The following is a 22,772-nucleotide window of genomic DNA, read 5'->3' on the forward strand; positions in this document are numbered from 1 at the left end:
AAGAAATCTTAATGACAACCATCTGCAAAGGGGAGTAGACGAAGAGGAAAGAGGTTGTGTCCTGGGACCCGGAGCCAGGAAGTAAGAAAGAAGGGGAAGGAAGGAGCACTAACAAGAAGAAAACAGGAAGTGAAACAGCTATAATTTCCTAATACCTCATTTTATTCCAGGCTAGCATTGCTTTTCAAACACCCTCAGAGTTAAAATGTCAAAAATCAAAAAAAAACTAATATCACTTGATATTTGCTCAGGACAGGATTGGCACGAGAAGTCATTCCAGGACTAGAGTTTATTTAAGGGTTTATTATGTGACATCAGCTACGGTACCAAAAGCTGCTTTCATCCTGACAACAGATAACTAAACAATTAGAAAGTGGCAAGACGCCATCCTTGAGAAAATCTGTCCCAAGGAGACTGACGGATTAATGAATAAAGCAGTGCAGTATTTTTGCTTCTCGTGTTCTACAATTCCATGATAAAGGAAATCTGGTGGTCTGAAATATGTAATTCAACACTCCAGTACATTATGGAGTACATTATTATACTTCAGCGAGGCAAATGGGATTATCTCTTTCCTCAAAGAAAGCAAGTAGTTGTAATCAAATCAGAAATGAGAATTATTTTATTAGTTTGGACTGAGGCCTCTTCTGCTTTGGCTGAATACAGTCTCAAAAGAAATAATAGGAACTGTATTCTTTATCCTAATCTATTAAAGTAGGGTGGTATTAATTATTTTTGTCCTCAGAAATTTTCTTCCTGTAAGGTTTGTTGTTCGGTTTTTTCAGTCATGTCTGACTCTTTGTGACTCCATTTGGCATTTTCTTGGCAAAGATACTAGAGTTATTTGCCATTGCCTTCTCCAGCTCATTTTACAGATGAGGAAATTGAGGCAAACAAGGTTAAGTGACTTGCCCAGGGTCACACAACTAGTTAGTTTCTAAGGCCAGACTTCCTGACTCCTGGCCTGGCACTCTACCCACTATTATCACCTCGCTGCCCTCTAATAAGGTTACTTACCCTCTAAAAATCATGTTTGGATTCCTCTATTTATTTCTGACATGAAACAAACTTTGGGAAATTTGCCAAATAGCCAAAAGTCCCATTCTGCATTCATTCACATGGGCAGCTTGAAGCAGTCCGTGTCTCCTCACCAATTTTTGGAAATCTGATAGAACTAGCCATGGTCACCAATAGATTTATGCTAGGTACCCACTACTCACAAAGCTATAATGATAGTAATGATCATTATCATCATAGTAATAAACTTTAAGATTTGCCAAGTACTTTTATATGTCATCTCAACTGAGACAATATAACGCTGCATTAAAAAAAACAAATAAATATATATGTATATAAGTGTGTGTGTGTGTGTGTGTGTGTGTGTGTGTGTGTGTGTGTGTGATTTACTGAGCAGCATCTGGACTTAAACTAGGAGCTGAAGGAGAGCAGAGAACAAATGGATGTCTATAGAGACTCACACAACAGGACTGTCCTCTTTTTCTTTATCCTTACAAGAATTTCCCTCAGCATTTCTATTGCTTTGCCATCATGGCACTGACTAGAAATGGAAGGGTTGGTGGGAAAATGCCTATTTCCTACTTTGTAGGGAATGGTTGTTGAGACAGAGGTAAGAATCACCTAATGAGTAGAGGGCAGGATGGAGAAAGGGATAGAAAAAGGTCCTGATTCTCCTTTATAGTTGCAGTCCTCCATATGACTCTGCCTGCAACATTCCCAAAGAACCTAGTCCCTGCAGGGGCACTTTCTAGTCTTCTACACAGCTGTAACTTGTGCAAGCCCAGCTCCTGCTTTTTCTGGCCTGCCTGTTTTGGCTGGACATGATGTCATTTTCATATCCTCTGTTGCTGGTCCATCTGTCAAGGCTGGTGAGCATCCAGGATTATATAGTTAAGCTCAGGATTATATAGTTGGCTAGTAATAGGATTCACGACCCTCAGGGCAAGAATTCACTCTAAACACTGTCCGCTTTGTGCAGCATACAACTAGATATTCGGGTAATATAAGATTACCCTGGAAAAATTCAATCACTTTTTAAAGAACAGAAATATTATCCATTTTTTTCACAAAATGATGTGTTTTTCATGCCTATCATTATCACTACCCGAGCGGCTACAGCTTTCCAATAGTTAAACATCAACTTTTTGCCCATTTGGGCTCACAAACAGTTATATTCAAGTTACTGAATCTTACTACATTTACAATTCTGTCATAGTTAGTATTTATATAGTATTGTAAGGTCTGTAAAACACTTTGCCAATATCTAATTTTATGCTCACAACAACCTGGGCAAGCTATGTGGCACATTGTTTTTAGACTGTCATGTTTGGAGTCAGGAAGACCTGAATTCAAATTGGCCTCAGACACTATCTGTGTGACCCTGGGCAAATCACTTAGCCTCTGTTTGCCTCAGTCTCCTCATCTGTAAAATGGGGATAATAACAGGTAACATTTATACAGCACTTACTATGTGCCAGGCACTATGCTAAATGCTTCCCAGTTATTATCTCATTTGATCCGCACAACGACCTTGGGAGGTAAGTGCTATTATTATCCCTATTTTACAGATGGGAAAGCTTAGGTTAAGTGATTTGATAAGATCCCAAAGTTAGCAAGTATTTAAGGCTGGATTTAAATTCCTAACTCCAGGTCAGGTGCTCTTTCCACTGTACCACATTGCTGTCTTTAATGTGATGCTTGACAAAGACTCATAGGTGGAGCTATATGTATATGATTTTACCCCAACCTTTTCTCCTTACTCTCTCCAAAAAAGGTTAATTTTTAAAAATAATCTTACTTTATATAACTAATGCTTATTGCTTGGCACACAGTAAGCAGTTAATAAATGTTTGCTGAATGAATGCAATCAAAGAAGGAAGACGGATGCATAAAGAGAGTCAGGAAAGAATAGACAGAAATTAAGAATTTTCCCAACATGGTCACCAGAAAGACGTAGAAACAGTCCACCTTTTCCCTTACAGCTGAAGAAACTCTGCCTTTTCCAGACTATTTACCCTATTTACCATAAAGTACACTTTAGTCTCTTCTTCAATGAATGCCAACACAAAGCACCACAGTGTTCTAAAATGACCTTGCCCCATATGCTTCAATTGGGAGGCATTTTTAGACAAAATATTACTAATGTGTTAAGGAAACTACTAAAAAAACCCCCAAAACCAATGCCTGAAGATGATTTCATGTCTGATGATGACTCTTGAACAGGGCTGAGCTTTGTTAGCCCTTGTTCTGGTGACAGTGCTTCCTGAATATTTCCAACAAGTCCATTCACAATAATTTGTCAACTCAACAGAGAAAGAGAATGTTACTAAGAAGAAAACAGTATAAGATAGGACTATAAGGTAATGAGATTACTTTAAAACAAATACGTCAAAATATATAAAATCCAAAGAAGTGTTATCAAAGTAGTTATCTTGGGAGTCCAAATACTTATTCCAAAGACACTACTGTTCCCAAGATATATTTTTTGAAATCTGATTTTTGAAAGTGTATTCAGTCAGTATATGACACACAAGAAAAGTCACCTTCTTACAAATCACTCTACTTTTTTTTTACCAAAAATTATAGTGCCTGACATGATCCCTCATCTTTTTCATCAGTTGGTTCTTAATTTCTTTTTGTTTTCAACAGTCAAACGCAACCTCAAAAGAATGACAATCCATTTTTAAAAAAAGGGAAATTTACAAAATGAAGTACTATGTAAAATTTGAGAGGGAAGATCATTACTGAATAGAAGACTTAGGGAGAACTTCCCTCCCTGGGGTGGAAGGGGGAAGTGGCATTAGAGTTGGGTTTTAGAATGTAGGGAAAGAAGAGGACCTTCTAGCCACAAAGAACAGTGTGAATTAAGGTAGAGAGGCAGGAGGGTACTATTTGTGTTTCCAAACACAAAGAGAAGTCTGATTTGTCAATAGAACAGTTGAAAGTGAATAATATTAGGTAAGGCTAGAAAGAGCCAGATCATGAAAGACCTGGAAGGAGTCTTTGAACTCGTAGATTGCAAAGCCAGGATTATATCTATATCTATATCTATATCTATATCTATATCTATATCTATATCTATATCTATATCTATATCTATCTATCTATCTATATACATATATATATACCTCCTTATGTATGTGTGTATATGTATGTATATGCAAACACACACACACATATATATATACAATATGTAATAAATACATATACATTTATCTATTTAAATGATTTCAATAATAATGTATATAATATGTATGTATATATGCACTTCATATATATTTATATATCTTCATATATATCTCAATATATGCACACAATACAGATATATTTATATATATACTCAAATATTTTATATTTTAATTAATATATTTTGATTTTATATTTATTGATATATTTTGATTTAATATATTATGTATTATATATTGTGCTATATTTTATGTATGTGTGTGTATCCCAATTCCAAACAACTACATCTGACTTATTGCTTCTATAATCTTGAGACCTAAGGGTACATTTTTAGCTCATGACATCTTATCTTTATATTCCCCTTCTTTCAATGTCTTCTTAATAAATTCAACACAATTGCTGAAACATCAATCATGTGCCTATTTGGTGTACAACACTGTGGTGAATGCCAAATCAGGGGGGGAAAAAAGATATGCGTGATTTGAAAAAAAATTCCACAACTAAAAGTTACTCCAGAAGATCCAGAGGGTTTTGTTTTTACTATTATCTATCATTTTAAAATATTTAGACTTAGTTTCATCAAGTAGATAAATTCAGTTAGGAAGAAAAATATTTGCATACTTTGCAAACTAAATGAGCAGCATTGAATTGAATATCTAGTAAACATTACTGCTAATTACTGCTAACAGTTTTTAAGAGAGGCTTTTCTCCAATAGGTTTTTAAAAATAAAGAAGGAAAGTGGTTGCATAAACTACATCAATATTGCTTAAGCCAATTTTCAAAAGACAATCTTTGCTTTCCAATTTCTACAACTGAAGAATATCTCAAATTAAGGAAAGTATGGTCCAGTTTTGTGACCCAGACACATGATGAGCTCATTTAGTCAAACAGTTTCTTCATTCTAACAGTATACATAGGAAGTTTAAGTAAACTAAATGGTAGGTGGAATGTTGATCTGATATAATCTATTTAAATAATAATATCTTAAATTTACATAGAATTTCAAGAGAAGCACACAAAGAAGCTAAATACCCAGACATATTTTAAACCAGATAGTCCTGACATGTCTCTGCAAGATCTGTATTACCAAACACTCCTATGGTAAATATCATATGTAAAATTGTAAATTTGTGTTGGTACATCTTTACTTTAGCTATTACTCCTAAATCAACTGACAGGTAGCTTCAAATTTGCTCCAAATCCTTACTAAGCCTCATTTTCAACTACAAACTTTCCTTGAGAACTATAAAAACTCTTAAATCCACAAAAATTAAATATTTTTAACTGTGCACAAGAAGTGTACTTCTCCTTCATATCAACTAAATAAAATCTATATTACCTAGTAACAAAAACAGCAGCATCCACTGGGGGCGTGTCATCCTTTCCACCAGGAACCTGGTTATTACCAAGATACTTTGCTCCTCCGTATTCCTCATTTTGCCAGTGACAGAAACTCTCCAAGGATCTTTCTCCATGGTGCCCAATGGACAACTTAGTCTGAGAAAAAAAGGCAGGGGTGTGGAGGAAGGGAGAGGATAATTGAATAAAAAAAATCTAGGCAAATCAGACTTCATTCAATTAAATTCAGAGAGACAGCATAACGTAGTGAAGGGTCAAATTCACAAGCTAACACATTCCAGAGCTCAGCCAAGAACCAGATTAACATGTGATTGGGAAATGTTTGAGAAAATAAATGAGAATACAATACTACATAGATGATACTAATTTGTGGGCTTCTGAGTCAACAAATTCATCACAGCGATCTGTTTTCATTTGAGTTTGACACCTCTGCTGCAGTGGATAGAGAACTGTCCTTGGGAGCCAGAAAGACTCACCCTCAACTCCTTTCTGTGACAAATACAGGTTACAAAACTCTGGGAAAATCATTTAATCCCTAAGTGTTCTAGGCAACTTTAAGATTAGGAATTGCAGAGAAGGTGCTAACCTGAATTAGTATAGGAAATTTCCTCTTCTGTGAATTCCTTATGCTCCCCCTCCCCCTCCCAATAAAATCATAGGTTCTGGCTCTGGCTCTATCCTCAGAGTTCATTAACTTATAGATTACTGTAAAAGTCATGACAATGTAGCTAATCATTGGAATGTCTTTACTTAACCTCTTGTCCACAAATAAAGACCCAACATCTTAAACCTAAATGGAATGAATTTTGAAGAATGTCCCAAAGAAATGCTTAACAGTCACATTTCTAAGATGGTAAATGAAAACTATATTGCTAAAGAATGGCTTTCCCTTTCCAAGAAGAGAAAATAATGTGGTGCCAAACACAATTCAATTTATATGACATCTGTTCCTGCTTCTTTGTATTAATAGTATATCATATTCTACCTTAATTTATTCACTCTAATACCCACAAAATGGTTAAATCCTAAAATCAAGTGGAACCCAGGTGTTTTCTCAATATAGGAGAATTGACCATGCCACTGATATACACACTACAGGGAGGACCTTGAGAGATGGGTATAGGAAGGAAAAAAAGGGAAAAGGCAAGATTTTAATAATATTCTGATCAAACCAATTTTTTAAATGACAAATAGAGAACCTAGTAGAGGAATAAGGGATACTTCCACTTTGTTTCTCTTCAGGACATATAATTGTCCCTTTGACACCAGAAGGGTAGGATTAAACAGACCTGCCCTGCTATGCTCTTAAACATTTTACTCTTTAGATGGATCCACAATTTCAATGGTGTCAGTACCTCCCACTCTGACACAGGTAACAGTACATACACACCTCTTGATCTTGAGTGATTCTCATCCATTATTTTCCACAAGTCTTCTAAACAGTATGTATCTAATGTGATGAAGACCTACCTCTGGTTCTTTATGATTTTGGGGATGCTAGTGGAATACTTGGTTTGTTCATGTATTATCCTTAACTTGTGATGTGAATAGATTAAATCTTTTTCCAATCATACATGCTATTAGGTGAGGACCTTAGCATCACTTTTTTATGTGAAAGTTATTGTTGGTGATTAAACATCAACGTACAAAAACCCATCATACATACTTCATTTTCCTTTTGGTTACCTTAAATTCTTGAGATTGTGCTGTTCCATAATTTACAACTGTGTAGAATCATGAGAACACTATCATTGTTAAAAAGATGGACTTTTTCTATACTGCACAGCTTAGAATCAATGAAAGCATTGTGTAATTTTCCAAAATGAGATCCAGGTCATTCTCCTCTTACTCAGTTTTGGGCTCACCTAATTTTCTATCTTTAGCATCTATCCAAGGTTAATATACTAATAGACTAGCTTGACCAAAAAAGTCCATCTGAATGCTATAATTTGAGCAAGATGCATTTTTCATCCCCTTTGGGTTTTTTATGGATGGCAAGATTAATTTTTTTAAAATTACTATGTATCTCACTGAGGAGGCCTACATTCAATGTCATCTTCAAAGTCGATGTTTCATTTTGTTCATTTCCAATTTTTTGGAGTAAGCACCTTGTTTAAATAGTTCAGATTGAATCTGCTGTATTCATATTCAATGCCTTCTCATTTCATCTTTTATTTTAATTTCGTGTTGATTTTGACACTTTCTCTTAACTTTTGAATGATATGACCTGCATAAATACCTGACTCTGAAATGTATCCACTGGAAACCAGTTATTTCCCATCACTTGACACAATAAATCTTACTTTTTGTTTATCATTTGACCCTCTTCTTGAAGAAATTATTCATGGTGTAGAGTGTGTAATACAGCAGTATTTATGATGTAAAGCTTCTGAATGGCTCATATGCCACTGACCTTCTTCTTTTCTAGATTCTAAACCATATTTTCCAACATAGTTTTCCAACACATCTTCCCTGTGCCAACATGCACAATGAAGTCACCAAATATCAAAATATAGACTAACAATTTGGAGGCTATCATCATGTTCATAATAGACTTTTTCTACTCTTCATCCCCTGAAACCAAGATGTTAGCACATAAGCTGTAGTTATCTCCATGATTAGCTATTTGCGTGTGCTCATCCTGGGCACTGTCAGATAAAGATGCTCAATTAACCATAAAATTATGTTTCTCATTGCCTTTGGGCAAATTGATGAAACCAGTTCTGTCAATTTCTTTATTTGATTCTTTGAGAAGAACCAATGAGCTTTCCTCCCTTTTGAGAATTTCAATATTTATCCATTCACCTGCTTCCTCCAGTTGGAAGTCATAGGATCAAAGGATTTAGAGCTAAAAGGAACCTCAGATATCATCTTGTTAAACTACCTCATTTTACAGATGAGAAAGTTCAAGTCCATAGAGGTTAAGTGACTTGCCTAAATTCATACACATAGCAAAATAAAACCATTAGTTTTTAAACAAAGATTACAGACTTTTAGAGTTGGAAGGTGTTTCAGAGGCCATGTAAAAAAGTATGTCAAACATACTTGACCCAGAATCGTGTCTACAACATTTCTGATGAGTGATCATATCATAGGATCTTAATATTAGAAGAAATTTCAAAGGCTATCTAATCAAAGCCATACCTAACCGATGTCTCATTTTAAAATACTAAAGTGTCAGAACCTCTTAACTTGGAAAGTTCTGCAGTTGAATTAGTAGATAGAATGATAGGATAGACTGACTATCATGTTGTTTTTGATGTTTAGTGGTATGTCCTAGTTTACAAAAAAAAAATAGGCCTAGACCACTGCAAAAATTTCCTAATTGGTCTCACATTTTCTCCCTGACTCATAACCAACCTGTACACTACTGTCATATTAAATATCACTTCATCTGATGACATATAAGGTTGGGAGGGGAAGCTGGATAATGCAGTGGATAGGGTATTAGGCCAGGAGTCAGAAAGACCCGAATTCAAGTCTGCCCTCAGACACTACTAGCTGCATGACCCTGGGCATGTCACTTAATTTCTGTCTGCCTCAATTTCCTGATCTGTAAAATGGGGATAATAATTGTACCTGCCTCCTAGGGATGTTGGGAAGATCAAATGAGATAATAATTATAAAACACTTAACACAGTACCTGGCATATAATAAGCACTATATAAATGTTCGCTATTAGTATTTGTAGATAATCTAATAAATGACTATTTTATCTACCATATTATTATTCATTCTTATAATCCACATTTTTCAATGCTTCCAACATTACAGAATCATAGGATCATAGATTTAAAGCTGGAATGGACCTTAGAGGCTATTGAGACCAGCCCTTCATTTACAGATGAAGAAACTGGGGTTCAAAGAGATTAAATAAATTGACTAGGGTCACAAAGCTCTGAAGCAGGATATGAACTTACAGCTTCCTAACTCAAGGTCTAGGTGGTCATAGGCAAACTATACAGAAACTAAATCCATTTTATATTTTTTGTGGTTTCATGAGTCACCATGATCAAAAAGGTCATCACCTAGTAACCAATCTTCTGTTTATGCTACTCAACTAAGCTAGCTAGGCCTGGAGCAACAGAAACAGGCTACTGCCAGTCTAGTTTGGTAGGACCTGCAGGACCTGAATTTTATGAGTAGCTTTGAGAACCAAGGGTCACCTCTAGGCCAAAATAAGGCATCAGTGCAGGGTTTTTTTCCTGAAGGAATCCTCTTAAATACTTGACATCACACATACAGGTTAGTTTTCAAAAGTTTGAAGTATTCTGTGATATCCAAAGGGTCTGAGAGAACTTACAGGGCGGTTTCGAAGAAGTACAAGCTTGGTGACTTGAATATTAACTTTGATTCCCAGGCTGTGGTGTTGAAACATGTTGTATACCTGTTGATAAATTGCAAAATATTATTTTTAATGTAATGTCAAACAGACATTGAATTAGTTAGACCAAAATTTAATGCCCCCAAATACATTTATAAATCTAAAAAGTAGTTCAAATGCGGTCATCTAAAATCATAAAATATATGATGTTAAGAAAATAAGAAAGTAGATCATTTTGCTAAAAAACTAAATACCAACATATCTTAGATTTTCAAATTACATAGAGAAGCTATCTTTGATAAACTTTAAAGTATTTAAATATTTTTAGAAGTCAAGGAATAACATGAAGTTAAGAGAAAAGGATGAGAATTGGATTTGATTTCAGTTAAATTCTAGCTAAATTAACCACAACCCAGGGTGTTTCTTCAGAATTCTTTACAGTAAGACATTTAAAGCAATTATTCATGTTTCTCCATACATGGAGATATTTTAAAGAGGAAATTTCTACTAGATTATAAGCTCTTCTGAGGCAAGAGCAGAATTTTATTTACATTTTTTATCTTCCTAGGTACCAAAGTGCTTTATGCATAGTAGACATACTAAATTGAGCCAATCTACCTGGCACCAGCATCTAGTGAGGGAACTAGTGGGGCCAATGTTCAGTAACATGTTCTAGCTATGCTAATACTTACAATTCTTAACAACTCCTTACCAGTCTCAACAACTCTTATAACTAGTGTTTCTAAAGAAAGAAAATTATTTCTATTACTGAAGATACGAAAACCTAAACTAGCACATTAAAAAAACATTTAAGGTTAAAAACAGATAGGAATGCAAATAACCTAAGATCAAGTCCATTTTTAGTTCCCATTCTGTTTTTAAATGATAAGTTAGAGAATAGCATGGAAAATGTACTTGAAAATGGAACGAAGAGAAGGAAGGAAACGGTTTTCTTCCTATGTCACTCCTTTACTACTCAAGAATGGTACCATATATTAACTCTGGGATCAAACATTAACTCCTTTGTTGGCATTGAGAGTCCTTCACAACCTGGCTCCAATCTACGTTTCCAGCTTTATTACACATTATTCAAATTCCCATACTCCATCCAGTTTAATCAAAATGGCCTTCTTGCTGTTCTTCACCTGGGATCCTCCATCTCCCATTTCCCTGTATTCTCATTGGCTGTCCCCCATATCCAGAATGCACTACCTCCTCATCTATGACTCTTAGAATCCCTAGCACTACATTTTACATTGGAGTTTTGCTCACTCCTTTAGGTAGTAGTGCACCCCTCCCCAACAACATATATATTTTAATATATATTTTATGTGTATATATACATGCATACATGTATGCAAACTTGCATAGACACAGATAGACACATATGCATGTTGTGTCCCATACTAGAATGTAAACTTCTTGAGGGCAGAGATTTTTTTTCCTTTTTGTTCCCAGCACCTAGCCTGGTAGTTGGCACACAGTGACCATTTAAGAAATACATGCTGATTGATTGACTGATAGGAAAGGGAAGGAAGGGAAAGAAAGGAAGGCAGAAAGCTAAGGACAGAGCTTGGGAAGAGATCACTGGCTGTGGGGTAGCAGCAGAAAGAGCAGTTGGCAAAGGAGATAGAAAAGATCAGTTATTGAAGTAGGAGAGGAGCCAGGGGTGTGTAATGTCAAGAAGCCAAAGGAGAATTTCCAGACAGAGGAAATGGTCAGCAGTGTCTGATATTGCAGGGAAGTCAAAGAGAATGAAGGAAGAATACTATATTTTACTGTATTTGCTTATTAACAGGTGGAGTAGAATGCTAGGGACTGAAGCCAGATTAGAGAAGCTTAAGGTTAAGGTGGTAAAAATTGCCTGGAAATTCCAAATTGATGTGTTTAATTTTTTAGACAGTCTAAAAAGAATAAAATGCAAGTTAGATTTCCCTGCCAGCAACGGATGACATTAGAAATTTCTCCATTTGCTGCCAAGATCACAGTGCTGATATGGCAGCAGCACATAGCAAATATTATATTGGAAATTTAAACAGGGTCAAGTCAGGTGATAGGAAGGTTAAGCCAATTAGCAATACTACATAAATGTTAGAAGGCCAAAGTGGGCTCAACATTATAATGTTTATCTTAATGATAAAACTGGCAATAGCATTCATGACTCTTTTAAAATGTTCGAAAACTCTAAATAAAAGAATGAATCTTCCTCTTATTCAGGATTCCTGCACACATGGAAAAATAGGACACACTGAATTTACTTGAAAAAAATGTTTGGCATTATTTTTCAAAATTTCCCTTCATTAAGAAAGAAATGACAGTTATTTGACACCAGGCTATTCATAGGCCAAATATGAGTTCATTTCTTAATTATCTACCTTCCCCAAATGGGTAAAAAATAAAAAGTATGTAAGTTGCTCTCATTTTTATAATTTAAGAAATGCAAATGACCATAATTCAAACATTTCTTTAGAAATTCACCATTAGGCTTATTTTGATTTGAGAAGTATTTATTAAACATCTACTACATGAGGAAGCATTTTGACAGATTCTGGGGAACATACATTTAGATTAAAATGTGATTAATCCCTGACTTTATGAAGCTTACATTCTAGTAGAAAGAAATGGAGATAATTATGCAATATAGTAATGCATGAGAACAGTATTAGAGTGGAAGGAGGAGGTTGTTACCTATAGAGGGATCAAGGAATATTATATATAAAAGGTAACAATCAAATTGAGCTTTAAATTCTTGGTAGAAACCCAACAGATGAAGAAAGGTAGGGAAAATACTCCAAGTATAGAAAGACAGTATAAACAAATGCATGAAGATGGAAAATTACAGGGTGTGTGCCAAAGTGTTTGGCTAGAACATACAGTTATGCAAAGGAATATCATGTAATAAGATAGGAAAAGTTGGCTGGCACTAAATTTATGGTGGACTAGAATGGATGCAAAAGACTTATGAATATAATACCAAGAGGGGTTGATAAATGACTGGATAGAAGATGTGAGGAAGATGGAAGAGTCTTAAAATAACTCAAAAGTTTAGAATATGGAAGACTAGAAGACTGCTACTAGCAAAGTGAAATATTAGAGGGTACCCATTCCTGAATGCTACAGAAATAAGGAGGAACAGGTTTGGGGAAAAGATAATGTCCAAACAATGCTGATGGAGCATCCAACTTCGATGTGTACTGTAAGGAGTGGGACAGGTGGATTTGCACCTCAGAAGAGAAGTGAAAGCTGGATATTAATATTTTGGAGCTGCCTGCATAGATATGACTGTGGGGATGAATGAGATTATTGAGAGAGAATCAAGATAGAAAAGAGTCAAAGACAGAATCAGAAAGTCCCAAGTTAAGGGACTGACAAGTGGAGCTAGTAAAGAAGCAAAAAAAAGAATGGATATATAGATAGGAGGGAAACCAAGAAAGTAGAGTTTCCTTGAAGGCAAGGAAGGAGAAAGAATCCAGTTGGATAGAATAGTCAAATGTTTCAACTGCTGCAATTCAATCACCATCACCACAGTTACTGTTAGTAAGACAATTGAGTTATGTAAATATTGAAGATTCAAAGCTGCATTTAAAAAATAGCCTCTGCTTTTTCAGAACTTGTGTGATAGTGGTGTGGGATGGGGGGGGAAATACAACACACACTGAAAGTGTACACTGAGATTCTAAGAGAAAGAGGAAGAGGCAGGACATTCCAGGAATAGGGAATGTCTGTGCACAGTCTCAAGTAGCTCAGTGTGGTTAGAATGTAGAGGTCAGGAAGAAGAGTGATGTGAAATACATCCAGAAAGGTAGGGTAATGTCAGATTGTAAAGAGCTTAAATGTCCAGTGGACTTGGAGTTTATATTATCTCCTAGAAGAAACTCAGTGTTGAGGAGGTCTTTGGTGAGTATTTCTAGGTGATGCAGTAAATAGAGCCTTGGGCTTGGAGTCAGGAAGACATGAGTTTAAATCTGGCCTCAGATACTAGCTGGGCAAGTCCCTTAACTCTGTTTGCCTCAGTTTCCTTATCTGTAAAATGAACTGGAGAGGGAAATGGCAAACCACTCCAGTATCTTGGCCAAGAAAACCCCAAATTGGGTCACAAAGAGTTGGACACAACAGAAATGACTGAACAACAACTTAAAGAAAGTGCTAAGCAGAAGTTAAATTTCAAGATAAAGAAATAAAGGAGAGGCACTGAGTGTAGCAAATTTCTCAGGAAGTTTGAGAGAGAGGAGAGAGATTAGATGGTAAATGGATAGCATAAAAGCATCACAGGAAATTTACTTACTTAGGGTTGTGGAAAGGCCACATTTGAAGGGCCATGGGAAAGTGACAGGGAGATGGAGAGATTGAAGATGCATGAAAAAGATGCATGACAACTGGAGCAAAGTCCTGAAGGAGGTAGGAGATAGGACCATAAACACACAGAGAGGATTTAGCTGTGAAGAATAATGTTGCCTCTTCTGTGACTGGCAAGGAGATACAGTAAGTAGGAGGTGGAAGAGAATAAGTAATGATGCTGACAAGTTTTGAGAAATGGGGGCAGTAAAATGAGAAAACTCATATCTGAACCTCAAACTTCTCAATAAATGACTAAATGTCACAGTTGGAAGGAAACTTAATGACTAATTCACCTTATATCTGAGCAAGAAACCATTCTATATCATGCTCAGTTTTTACTTAAAGACTTCCGGACTTTAAGAGGTAATAAGTTCTCCTTAGTGGACGTAACTGACTAGTTCTCAATGTAGCCCATCCCACTTTTGGATAGCCCTCAGTTAGGAAGCTTTGTCCTTAAATCAGGTCTATAAATGCCCCTGCAACTTTCACCCACTGCTATTAATCCTACCCTTGGGAGAGAAGCCGAAAAAGTCTAATGCTTCTTCCACATAACAACCTTCCCTACTAAATCTCTTTTCCAGGCTAAACAACCCTAGTTCCTACAATCATCCTGGTTGTCTTTCTATTTACACTCTCCAGATAATCAATGATGGAACATGTTATCTGTCTACAGAAAGAATTGATATTATTTAAATACAGTCTGAAACATACTATTTTTCACTTTCTTTCATTCTTCTTCGTCGTTCTTATTTGAGCCTTCTTGCACAAACTGACTAATATGGAAATGTTTTACTTAACTGCACATGTATAACCTACATCAGATTGCTTACCATATTAGGAAGGAGGCATGAGAGGGATAGAATTTGCAACTCAAAACTTTAAAAAATGTTAAAAAATTGTTTTTGACATGTAATTGGGAAAAAATAAAATATCATCTTAAAAAAACCAGGACTATCATGTACCTAGTCTTGGACACTATTCTTCTTTTAATACAGCTCAAGTTTACATTTTCTTTCTTGGCTGCCCAACACACTGTTCTTATGATTGTAGCATCACAGAGATTTAGAACTTGAAGGGACCTAAAAAGTCACCTAGTCCAACACTCTCCTTTTACAGAAAACTAAATGATTAATTGGCCTGCCCAACACACTGTTCTTATGATTGCAGCATCACAGATGATTTAGAACTTGAAGGGACCTTAAAAGTCACCTAGTCCAACACTCTCCTTTTACAGAAAACTAAGTGATTAATTGTCCTGCCCAAGGACACAGATAGTAAGTAGCAGAGCCAAAATTTGAACCCAGGCCCTCTGCGTTCAGCATTTTTTCACTAAATGATGATTCATATAGAGTCTACAGTTAGCTAAAACTCTCAGATTTAATTTCAATAACATGCTATCCAGGTGTGCCTTCCCCATTTTGTACTTCTGAATTTGCTTTTTGGAACCTGAGTATAAGATTTCTCGTTTGTTACCATTAAACTTCACCTTATTAGATTTGGCCGAGCCTTCTACAGTCAAGATCTTTTTAATTCATTTCCCTCTGATAGTGTTAATTATCCTTCCCTACTTTGTGTCATCTGCAAAGGGGATAAATATGCCATTTGTGCCTTTATCCAAGTCATTAATAAAAATATTAAACAACACAGGACCAAGCACAGGTCCCTGGGGCAGTCCACAAGAGATGTCTTTCCAAGTCAGATTGTGAACTTCTTTAAGACAGGAACTGTCTTTAGCCTTTCTTTGTATCCTCCACACTTAACAGTACCTAGCACAGCATAGGCACTTAATGATTGCTTACTGATCAATTAATGTTGACATAACCATTAATGATTGTTCTTTCTACCCAGTCAGTTTCCATTCAATCAGTTAGCAAGCCACTTAACTTGAACTTCACTTAGCCCACATCATTGTATCTTGTCCACAAGAATAACATGAGAGAACTGCCAAATGTTTGGATGAAAGATAAGCAAGCTACATTTATATCCTCCTCCTCAATTAGTCGAGAAATTTTGTCAAAAAAGGAAATAAGAGTAATCTGGCATGACTTGTTCTTGATGAAGCCATATTGGCTCTTTGTGATCCCTTTTCTAGTTGACCAACCACTCCTTTAACAATGCTTTCCAAATTTTGCCAGAAAAAGTCAATCTTACTGCCCTATATTCTGAAGAGTTCACTTTATTTCCTTTTTTGAAAACTGGGATATTGTTTGCTTTTCACCAGTACAGGTGACCTCTCTAATTCTTTAAAATCCTTATGAATGTAGGGTTGGGATGCCATCAGAATCATGAAGAGAGGTAGGAGATGGCAGTGGGAATCATGCTTGAATATTAAAATTTCAGCTTTTATTATGCTAAAATTTTTAGAAGATAAAAATGTGTGACCCTAAGAGCAAGACACTGTGACTTATACCGGTTTCTATACTATAATACTTTCATAAATCTCAATAGCCACAAGCTCAAAAAAAACATTTAATGTCTAAAACATCAAAACACAAAAATAAGTATTTTTTTGTTCAATGAAATAGAATGGTAAAGCTATTGCCCAATGCCATTTTCACAACTGACATAAAATAATAGTAATGAACTAGCATAAATGGATACAAAGTCTCAAAAATTGAAAATATATAGCAGTAAGGTGGTTTTTTTCTTACCTCTAGAGTTCATTTTAGAGATTGTCACTCAGAATTGTATTTGGTAACAAAACTACATTCCATTCTTTTTTTCTGTGTGTCGCATTGTTTCCCTGGGAGTGAATCTACCCAAGGAAGGTGTTAGAAGGAAATAAACTATAAAAAAGCTTTATGCTTTAAATAGTGTTCTATAGTAATTTTACAGATAGACATGTCGCCATATCACCCAGTTGGAGGGGCTGATGGCCAAGATGACATACATCAAAGCCTTCAACTGGCTTATAGGTTAAAGTTTTATTTTCTGCCACCCAAAATGATTCTTGCCTTTTAAAGTAAGCCAACTCTCTCTGTTGGATTCCAAGCTGTATGGGCATCTGAGCCAGGCATCTGCCACTAGGCATGAGCTTTTAAGTTAAAAGTTAAACAGAGAATACAAGAGAAATTTTTTGACTCAGAATTTTCTATGTATGCATTGCTGCCACAGCCATGTAGCCATGCTAATTATACAAAAAAGAAATTGGACAATGGCCATTAGAAGACATAGGAAAATGATTTAATAAATGAAATTTAATTTAAAAAATTAATTTTCCTTTTTCCATGTGAATTGGAGGTCGGAAAGAGATCTAAATCCCTATTTTCTACATGAGACACAAGACTAACAAATAGTCAATACCCAAGCAAAGCATGAAAATAGACAGCACCTAATTGTCTTCAATGAATTCAAGTCACTTAGCTTGGATGAACAATAAATACTATTGGTGTTGAAAGTCCTATCAGATGTGATTGCTGAATGAAAAAGGAAAGGTGACACAAGATTGAAGAATGTAAAATATTGTCACCATTTTTGAAAAAAGAAAAACTAAGAGGCCAGCAAGCTAGATGGGGAGAAATTCTAGGAGAGATCATTAAAGAGATAGTTGTTGAACATTTGAGAAAGGGAAGTGGTGTCTGTAAAATGTCAGGGTAGCTTTATTAAGAAGAGGTCATCCCAAATAAACTTCACTTCCTTTTTGTACAGGATTACTAAATTAGTGGATGAGGGGAATGCTATAAATATAGCTTGCCCAGACTTTAGCAAAGTTTCTGATAAAGTATCTCATAATACTTTAGTAGAGAAGATGAAGAGAAATGTGTTCATTAATAACAACTGATTAGATGGCTAAACTCAAAGAATGGTTGCTGTTGATTCAATGGGACTGTGGTAGGAGGTCTTCAGGGGAGTGTCTCAGGAACCAGTCTTCAGAACTGTGCTGTTTAACATTTTTATCAATGGCTCAGATAAGACATATATGGTATGCTTCTCAAATTTGCAGATGACAAAATGCTGGGAGGAATAGCCAACTGAATTAGAGAGCCAGACTTCAAAAAGACTTCAACAGGCTAGATTATAGAGTTGGAGAACATCTGAGCACAAGCTAATATGATGAAATTCAATACAGAAAAATGCAGTCTTGTACTTGGGTACAAAAAATCCAACCATACAAATATAATATCACTTTGTTAGACAGCAATTTTTCCAGAAAAGATCAGGGGAAGAGGGCAATGAATTCTAGTGGACTGCAAATTCAAAGAAGTCAGCAATATAATGTAGCAGCCAAAAAAGTTAATGTGATCTTAAGAGTTAGAGTAGTGAATGTCCCACTGTACTATGCTCGTTAGACTTCATCTAAAGTACTGTGTTCAATTCTGGTCAACACAGTTTAAAACAGATATTGACTCTCCAGGAGGGGAGGAGAGGGATAGTGGGAGAAATTTAGGAGATTTAAAACAAAAGATATAAAATTTATTTTAAAAAAAAACTGACAAACTAGAGAGGCAGAGAAAAGTGATTAGGAGGGGAAAAGCCTTAAACCCATTATGTGTCTGCTGGTTGAAGGAACTTGGCATGTTTGTCCTGGAAAAAAAAAAAGATGACCAGGGTGTTTTGTGTGTGTGTGTGTGTGTGTGTGTGTGTGTGTGTGTGTGCAGGGGAGGACATAATTGCTCTCTTCAAGTGTCTAAAGGGCTATCACAGAGAGGATAGATTAGACATTTTTTGTTTGACCACATAGGGCCTTTCCAGGAGCAATGGACAGAAGTCTCAAAGATGCAAATTCAGGCTTCATTTCAGAAAAAAATTCTGAAAACAATTAGAGATATCCAAAACTAATGGCTTGTCTCTAAAGGTGGTAGGTTCCCTCTCACTCCTTAAGCAGATGTCAGATAATCATTTGAAAGGTATATTATAGGATATTTTTTTTTGTATGAGTTAGATAATACAACTGCTTAGGTCAATTCTACCTCTCAAATTCTATGAGAAAGACTTGGGGAAAAATCTAGATGTTTAATATATACATCATAGAATCATAGACTTAGAGCTGAAAAAGAAGTTAATTTTACCCCCTCATTGTACAGATAATGTAACTGAGCCCCAAAGAAGTGAGATGATTGTTTCAGGTCAGGTAGGTTTTTTTTGTCTATTCTTTTATTACTTTTATAAGCATCTCTTTTCTTTTCCTCCCACTTATTTTCCCCATTGAAAAATTAAAAAACAAAAAAGATCATAACAAAAAGGCATGGTCACACAAAATAAATCCCCACATTGGCCATGTCCAAAAATATACATCTCATTCTGCATTTTAAGTCACTCATCATAGGTCCTCTAACTACAAACCTCCTGGTACCTTTCAGTTTCTTTATTTATAAAACGTAAGAATTGGACCTAATGATTTCTAATATGGGTTTCAACTCTGAAATGAAAAAGTAATATCTACTCTGTGTCACAACAGTTGCAATAGCAGTAAAAGAGAATGAGCTTGTACTTTACAGAACTTGATAAAATATTAACAAAATTCATTCAAAAAAAAAGATCTAGAATATCAAGGGAAACAATGAAAAGAAGTAAGGATGAAAAGGGAATAACATTTTCAGATCTCAAACTATGTTGTAAGGCAACAGTCATCTGGTATTAATTAAGAAACAATAGAATTCAACAGCCCAGTGTTTGATAAAGTGAAAAACATAAATTATCTAGGGAAAAATTCCCTATTTGATAAAAATGGCTAGAAAACCTAGCAAACCGTCTGGCAGAAACCAGATTTAGATTAACATCTTACACCACATTCCACAATACATTCTAAATGGATATGCACTCTTACCATTAAAGATTATAATATTAAAAAAATTAGAAGAGAAACAGATCATATACCTCTCACAGCTATGTGTAGGAGCCATATTTTTAAACAAAGAAGAGACAGTGGCCAAACTAAAAATAAAATAAATAACCTTTGATTACTTGAAACTGAAAATCTTCTGCACAGACTTTAACATATCTAGGATAAAAAGAGAAATGTCAAATGGGAAAAAAAAATCTTTGTACCAAATTTCTCTGATAAGACTTTAATACCCAAGATATATAAACAATTTGCATATCTATATATCTATATCTATATCTACACATATGCTTTATAACAACTTATTTATATGTACAAATGTGTATATACATATATAGATGCATGTACACATGCATGTATATATGGGCAGCTAGGTGGTGCAGAGGATAGAGTGCTGGGCCTGGGGTCAGGAAAACTCATCTTTCTGGGTACGGATTTGGCCTTAGCCACTTAATAGTTGTGTGACCCCAGGCAAATCACTTAACTCTTTCCCTCAGTTTCCTCATCTATAAAATGAGCTGGAGAAGGAAATGGCAAACAACTCCAGTTTCTTTGCCAAGAAAACCCCAAATGGGGTCACAAAGTGTTGGACATGACTAAAAAAAGACTGAACAACATGTATGTATATGTGTGTGTGTGTATGTGTGTGAGTGTGTGTATTTATATATACAGGTGTACATTATATATACAAGCATATGTATACATATATGCATGTATAAAGACTAATAGTCATTTCTCAATAAAGTCAAAAGATATGAACTTGTAAGATATAAAATACATGAAATGGGCAGTTCTCAAAAAAATTGCTAAGCATTCACAACCACATGAAAAATGCTCCATATCACTAGTAATAAGAGAAATGAAAATCAAATAAACCATGAGGCTTCACCTCACACTCTGCAAATTGGTAAAAATTATCCCAAAAAGGCAATAGTCAATGTTGGAGGGAGTTGTAGAAATATAGGTACACTACTACATCGTTGGTGGAGCTGTGAAATAGTATAACCACTTTAGAAAGCAATATGGTATTATGCAAATAATATGACTAAAACATTCATATTCCTTGAATCAGAGACTGACCATGTTCCAAAAAAGGCATCAGTAAGGAAAAAATCCACAGATACATCAAAATATTTATAGCTGCGCTTTTTAGGATAGCTAAGAATTGGAAACAAAGTAGATGTTCATCAATTGAGGAATAGCTAAACAATTGTGGTATATGAATGTAATGGAATATTATTGTGCTATAAGAAATTATATATGTGACAAATATAGAGAAGCAGGGAAAGATCTATAAGAACTAAAGCAGAGTAATGTAAGTAGAGCCAAGAAAACAATATATACACCATCTACAGCAATGTAAACGGAAGAACAACTACACACCCAAAAAAATCAAAAAGTGAATGCAATAAAATTATAAAGATCAAACAGGCCTCAAATAAAAAGATATGAGAAGATACCTCCAATCTAACCTTTCATGGAGGTGAAAGATCCACAGATATTACACATTGCACATGTTTTTCAACTTTTTTCAATGTATCAATCAGACTTTTTTCCTCTCTAAAAAAGTACTATTTGTCATAAGGAATGGCTCTCTGGGAGAGGTAGAAGAAGGGATATAACACAAGAAACAGAAAATATTAATAAAACATATTTTTAAAAAAGAAAGAATGGGCTTGAATATGCTTGACTAGACAAAATAGTATAAATTTATATGTGATTATACATAATCTATTTTTACATATTTTCACTTACATAAATGAGATAATAGCTCTAAAGTGCTCATTAGCACAGCGCCTGGCACATAGTAGACATTTAAGAAATGCTTGTTCCCTTCCTCCTCTTATATCGCACTTTCAGGTTTACATGATCTCATTTGAATCTCTAAACAACCCAGAAAGGTAGTGCTACAAGTATTATTATTCCCATTTTACAAATGAGAAACCTTGTAAGGCAATGCTGTAAGTATTATTATTCTTATTTTACAGATGAGAAAGATTAAGTTGTTCACGCATGTTAACACTGCTAATTAGTGAGGGAGGCAGGCTTCATACACAAGTATCTTCTGACCCTTAGTCCAGTACTTTTTCTACTCTACCCGTAGTTCTCAAAATGTGGATGAAGGACCCCCTTGGAGTCCCCATGACCATTTAAAGTGGTCTGCAAAGTAAAAAAGAATCATAATAATACTGAGATATCATTTTCCAATTATAATTCTCCTCCTTTTTCCAACTACATATCTTTATGAAGTCGGATTTTCTTCATATACTTCAACCAAAATAATATAATGCAACAGATTGAATAAAAGAGCATATATGAGAATCCAGCTGTCTTCTATTAAGCCAGACATTAAACACATTTGTAAAAAATATGTAAAACATTGCTGTTCTCCCTAATTTTTTTTTGTTTTGGAAAATATAGTTATTTTTCATTAAATACATATAACAGATTTATTATTGTTATTCTAAATCAATTGAAAGTAAATGTTTAAAAATATAAGTTTAAAATTTTAATACAGTAAATATACAACTATAGCCAAGAAAGTAAAAGCTCTTTGGGGTCCCCAATAATTTTTAAGAGTTTAAAGGTGTCCTGAGCCCAAAAAAATTTGAGAACTGCTGCTGTCTCTATACACCATGGAGCCTCTCCTATGGTGATTGAAGAGAGAGGAAACATTGTTGGCAAGTTTGAGGAGAAGCAAAGAAAAAGTGATGAAAAATTTTATAGGACTGAAGATTATTTTAATGTCTCCACAGTATTACCTT

General features: G+C 35.1%; 1 protein-coding gene across 1 annotated transcript in view; it reads right to left on the bottom strand.

The window, feature by feature from the left end:
- The window catches only part of ADAMTS17 (ADAM metallopeptidase with thrombospondin type 1 motif 17), a 485,504-nt gene that overhangs the window by 376,438 nt on the left and 86,294 nt on the right, over positions 1 to 22,772 (bottom strand). The window contains exons 5-6 of the mRNA XM_020963836.2: positions 9,867 to 9,950; positions 5,544 to 5,701 (exon numbers count right to left, since the gene is read on the bottom strand). Of these exons, the coding sequence (XP_020819495.1) occupies positions 5,544 to 5,701; positions 9,867 to 9,950 (242 nt within the window). The remainder of the gene's footprint in view (positions 1 to 5,543; positions 5,702 to 9,866; positions 9,951 to 22,772) is intronic.

The sequence above is a fragment of the Phascolarctos cinereus genome, unplaced genomic scaffold (assembly GCF_003287225.1).
Source record: "Phascolarctos cinereus isolate Bilbo 61053 unplaced genomic scaffold, phaCin_HiC Scaffold_3;HRSCAF=262, whole genome shotgun sequence".
NCBI lineage: Eukaryota > Metazoa > Chordata > Mammalia > Diprotodontia > Phascolarctidae > Phascolarctos > Phascolarctos cinereus.